Consider the following 5219-nt stretch of genomic DNA (forward strand, 5'->3'; position numbering starts at 1 on the left):
GAACTGTTGTACAGCCATGTGATAACCTACCCTTCATAGGTGAACAAAGGGAACTGTTGTACAGCCATGTGATAACCTACCCTTCATATGTTACCTAAGATAATTATTATGTGTCACTTGCTATTTTATTTTTCGTAGATGAACCAAAAGAGTTGTTATGTAGCCATGTAGTATCTTATCCTTCACAATATGACTATTCATATATTTCATTCCTTTGGAGCCTAAGGTTAGATACCCTTTTGTAAAAACATGGATGTTTTTAGAGGATAAAACAATATTTCATGTAATAATATAGAGAATATTCTGTCGTACATGTTCCGTATCTGTACATTACATTGAACAGGCCAATAGCAAAACCTTTTCTCCTACCTCAAAGTGTACACACGTAAGTCTTCCATTCGTCTCTTGCGCTTACCTTCACGTGTTTCTAGGTGATCAAGTTTTGTGCTTCTTCTCAAACTAATTTAATAGTTTGAGTTAATTATGTTTTATTTCACACTATTTAAATACATAATTTTCAAACATGAAGCTGTCAGAAGCTAGTATTACTAATGTTTTGAAGCCAAACTATACAAAGAAAATGGAAATTCATTTATGAAAAGTATTCAATAGTTAAACTGACTTAGTTTTCAAAACTTTTTAAATCCGTACCATACTATGAACAAGCAGTTTATTCCGTTTTATTTCATGTTCGTGAATAATTAAAAATTGATTATGAAATAGTAATTATTTATACTAACCAAAACTTTTTAGGCGTATTTAAGGGCACCTTTACAGAGGGTTGAGTATGTTATATTAAAACGATTTTGAATCTGCAAATCTGCAAGTCACGTGAAAACCATAGCCAATATAATGGCGCTGTGGAACGTAATGTATCAGAACTACATTTTGACTTTTTGTTTTAAGTTCCGTAAGTAGAGTGATGTCACTAATAATTGAGCGCTTTTGGAAAGGGTATGTAACAGTCCTTTAGGCAAAATGTTCATACACCCAGGTCGTAAAGATGTGTTCAGATCTGGAACTTAGAATTTCCAAGAATAGAGATATCCTTTGTACTTAATAGCATTGGGAAGCAAAGAAATATGAATCAGTTTCGAACACCAAGACTTTCCAGAAAGATACCTACAACGAGTCGTACCCTAGACGTCACAAGCAAAATGTAGCATATTGTAACAAGTGAGAATTCACTAACATAAAAGTCAATGGAAAAAACCGTACATGTGCCCCAAGCAACAGTACACAACATAATCAAAAAGTAGTTCCGTCTGAGACGAAGGCAACAGGGTATAGATTCACCTAGATAAAGTTTCCAGTCATATTTTCCGTTCAAGAGTCATATATTTTAAGCGTATCGATAATGAAACGCGTATTCATGATATTTCATCCGAAGACATACCAGACAAGTCGGTGAGCACAGCGCCTGTGGATTTCTGTACGACCGGACTATTGAAACAGGCGTTGGGAAACTGTCACCCTCGTACACATGATTGATTATGAAATACCAGCAAAGAGAGGGGTGTACTTTGAACATGACAGCTTTACAACGGAGCCTTTCGCAATGGAAATTACGTTGCAGGGCTGTTATCAATATACACGGTCGTTATATAACGCATGACTGGAGACAGTATCAAATGAAGTGGTTAGACTTCAAAATTATTTTACTTTCTCTTGTCTAAGAGCTAGATTTTGTAATAACTTCAATTGTCAACGCGGTTGGTTGCATGATGCCTCAAGGAGAAGCTTGAGAGCGTATAATGCTAGAATTCGAGTTAGATCCCCGCGACTGACACTGTGCAAATAATCTGTTAGGCAGCTTCGCATAAAAAAAAACAAGCTAATATATAACAAGTCATACTTCCTGTATACGTGGTAAACGAACAATACCTAGAAATACTGTAAGTAATGAACTGCTTTCTGGTGAAACTCGATGTAGTTTGTAAAGTAGTTTTAAGAATTATAAGATCTTAAATAATTTTACCTGCATTTCCTTGATAAGAGCCGATTGTCATTTTGTATAGCTCTCTTTCGCTCCTCACAAGAAATTTTGAATACCTGGAATATTTTTTCTCCCCATCAAATGCTTCCATGTCTACTCGAAGAGTCATATCTCCTTTATTTGTTAATGCAAAAAATAGTTCGTTACCTGTAAACAAGAATTACGAAACTTAAAACAATATTTTATCAAGTTTAAACGCCGAAATCCGGCGAATCACTAGAAGCTAATAAGCTTAAAATGTATGATAAAGATGATAAATATCACGTAAACTTTTTGTCACTCACCATCCAGGCCTACTGATAAATTATTGTACTGAAAGAAAGGGCTTTTCGACAGAGACTTGTGAGAAACAAAAGATGGATTTGAAATGCTATTCGTACACACCTATGATTTGGAATCCAAAATGATCCAATTAAGAGGAAAGTGAAAAAAAAAACATCTGCAGTATTTTTTAGTTTAAATTTTAGGCCTATTGGTTTCTAATGTTTCTTAAGATTTTCAAGTTAAAACTCTAACTTTTAGAGTATTGAACTGTTTATATAAATAGCGTTTCAGAATTTGTCTCTCTTTGTCCAGCTCAACTGAAATGTTCTGATATTGAACAAAAGGCCACTTGGACAGTGACTTGTGAGAAACAAAAGATATATCTTAAATTCTATTTACGATTTTGAATACGAAGCAAACAAATTGAGAGAAATGCAGGAATGAAAAGTTCAGGTGATATTTATCCAAATTTTTTAGACCTAACATTCTATTACGTTATATTTTTATATTTTGTGAAATATTTTAAAATGTCTAAAGAGAGACATAAATGTTTAATTGTAAAATTTAAAACACCTTAAACTAAAATACATTAAAATTCACAAACTTATTTGTAAGAGTATTTTATCTTATAATTTTTCAATTTATATCTTAAATAATTTCTGTACATTTTTCCATGTATTCATTTTAATGTTATATTCAAAACTGAACATACTGTTTAAAAGTAAACCAGTCAGATGGTAGATTTAACATTTTAATCAGTTTAAAAAAAAAACGAAGACTATCTATTACAGTGTTGAAAAAAACAACGAGCTTGAACTTTTACCACAAATACAAGTATAGCAATTTTCTTATGTACCTATCCAAAATTCTTGTGTTATGTTTCCAAACCCGTGTTTATAGTATTCCCAGGTTAAGTAGAAATCCTTTCTGGGCTCAATGTCATCTCTCCTCTGGAGAACCTAAACAAAGTTGCAAAAACTACGTTATAGTTTTCGAACAATTCCTACAACTTACGGAAAAGTTCGGGATTTCTTATATTCCATCGGCTGGTAATAACTTTCTCATTCTTTTTAGAAAAATAATATCTATACGTGTCTAGACCTGGTTCTTGCTGTTAGTTTCGCACAGGGAAACATAATAAAAATGTGTTATTTCTTAATAATCAGACTTAGATAATCGTACAGGCTACTAATCATGGCAGAGACTGAGATGTTATCCTCACAATCTTACCGTAAATACTTATGGAACTGATATATTAGTGATAAACAATTCCAAAAGATAAAACTTCATAAACATTACATTTCTTTGATCTTGTTTTATCAATTAGACCTGTTTTGTTGTTCGGGGTGTCTCTAAAGGAATAAAGGAAATATCCTCGAATTCAATGTGAGTCTTTTAAACTATAAAAAAAAATTTCTTAAATCCTTACAGTCCACCCTCCTCCTTCGGTAATCATGTCACAGTAAGCCTGGACAGGTCGATTAAAGTAGCGAGGCCAGATAATGTACACACCGCTCTCATAAAACCCCTGACGCCGGATATCGTAACAGTCTTCAGGCTTGCAGGTAATTTTATCGTTAGCCAAAGAAAAATCACCAGAGGTGAGACTGAAGACCAGTGTAGCTAAAGAAAAACCTAGCAACAGCATCATGTTCATCAGCGTAAAAACGGTATACTTTATCACGTAGATATTTAACAAGTTAATTCTGTTGTCATTATAAATAACATTGTTCTACCAAGATGCTCGACAGTAAAATGAGAAAGCAAACACTAATCGTCGTCGTTACGAGACACCGAAAAAAGCAAACACTGACCGTCGTCGTTATAGAACAGTAAAGACGGCAAACAGTGTCGTCGTGGACTTAGTGGATGCTGCAAACTTGGGTCTCAGGGAACAAACATAGTGGGCAGATAGTAAATTTACTGGCTCAGCTTCTATACAGTCATCTGTACGAAAGTTGCCTAATGCCATTTTGCCACACTGATGTCGCTATTGTCGTTTAGAGGTTTACTCACATTTACAGTTACCAGAATAGAAACTTAATGAAGTGTTAGTCAGCTTGATGCAGTCTTAGTTACATTCCCTTTTGTAGTAATTTTACCTAACTTTTTGTGCCATCAAACCTTATTTTACGGTTTAAATCTGCGTTGTTCCTGGTTCTTAAAGTGGTTACAAGGGATAAAACGTCACTTTTTTTCCTTTCCTAAAATATTCAGTGTTGTATGAATAATGGCTACGCAAAATTTCTCGAGTTATTTACGTTAAACAGAAAAATTCATGGAGTATGTTTATTTGTCACACTGATAAATGTTTTGTAAATGGTAAGTAAAACTTAAAAGGAAAATGTCAAAATAAACAAACGATACTGGAGTAAAGATTACTAAATCTAGAAGAAAAACAGCTCTAGAAGAGATGGTTAGAACAGTGGAAGAAAAATCTGATAGTCTTGTAGTATACAAATATTTATGTTTTAACAAAACAAACACTGTACCATCTACTTTTGATTGCATATTATACTATCAAGTAGGGTTACATACCCAGACGATTTCAGGAACGACTGAAGCGTGCTCAAGACAAAACTGCTTTAATACTAGTAGCTAAAAATGTGTCAGGCGAAAATATGGAAGCACAAATAACTGATATAATAACATGTGGTAATTTAATGAAGCATTGTTTGCAACTGTTTAACTTACTGAAGTTGGTGTTCATTGTGATATGATCAACATGCTAATGCAAAATTTCTATAATGACAGATATATTGTGAAAGCTTATGTTGGTTAGTATGGAAGTAGCATGATAGCAGAAGTTCAGCATTTAATTAACCCTAGGGTTTGCTTTTTGTGAAACGTTAAAACAGAATTTTCACGAGTAGAACAAATAGCAAAAGCAAACAGTATCATCGAAAGAAGAACAATCAGAGAGACTGCATACCGTCGCCTTTTTGTTTTAATGTTTTAC

General features: G+C 33.7%; 1 protein-coding gene across 1 annotated transcript in view; it reads right to left on the reverse strand.

The window, feature by feature from the left end:
- The window catches only part of LOC106457119 (techylectin-5B-like), a 7173-nt gene extending 3036 nt beyond the window's left edge, over positions 1–4137 (reverse strand). The window contains exons 1-3 of the mRNA XM_013916503.2: positions 3690–4137; positions 3117–3219; positions 1979–2143 (exon numbers count right to left, since the gene is read on the reverse strand). Coding sequence (XP_013771957.1) covers positions 1979–2143; positions 3117–3219; positions 3690–3917 — 496 coding nt within the window. The 5' untranslated portion in view covers positions 3918–4137. The remainder of the gene's footprint in view (positions 1–1978; positions 2144–3116; positions 3220–3689) is intronic.
- Between the last annotated feature and the right edge of the window lie 1082 nt (positions 4138–5219).

Source organism: Limulus polyphemus, unplaced genomic scaffold, assembly GCF_000517525.1.
Source record: "Limulus polyphemus unplaced genomic scaffold, Limulus_polyphemus-2.1.2 Scaffold293, whole genome shotgun sequence".
Taxonomy (NCBI): domain Eukaryota; kingdom Metazoa; phylum Arthropoda; class Merostomata; order Xiphosura; family Limulidae; genus Limulus; species Limulus polyphemus.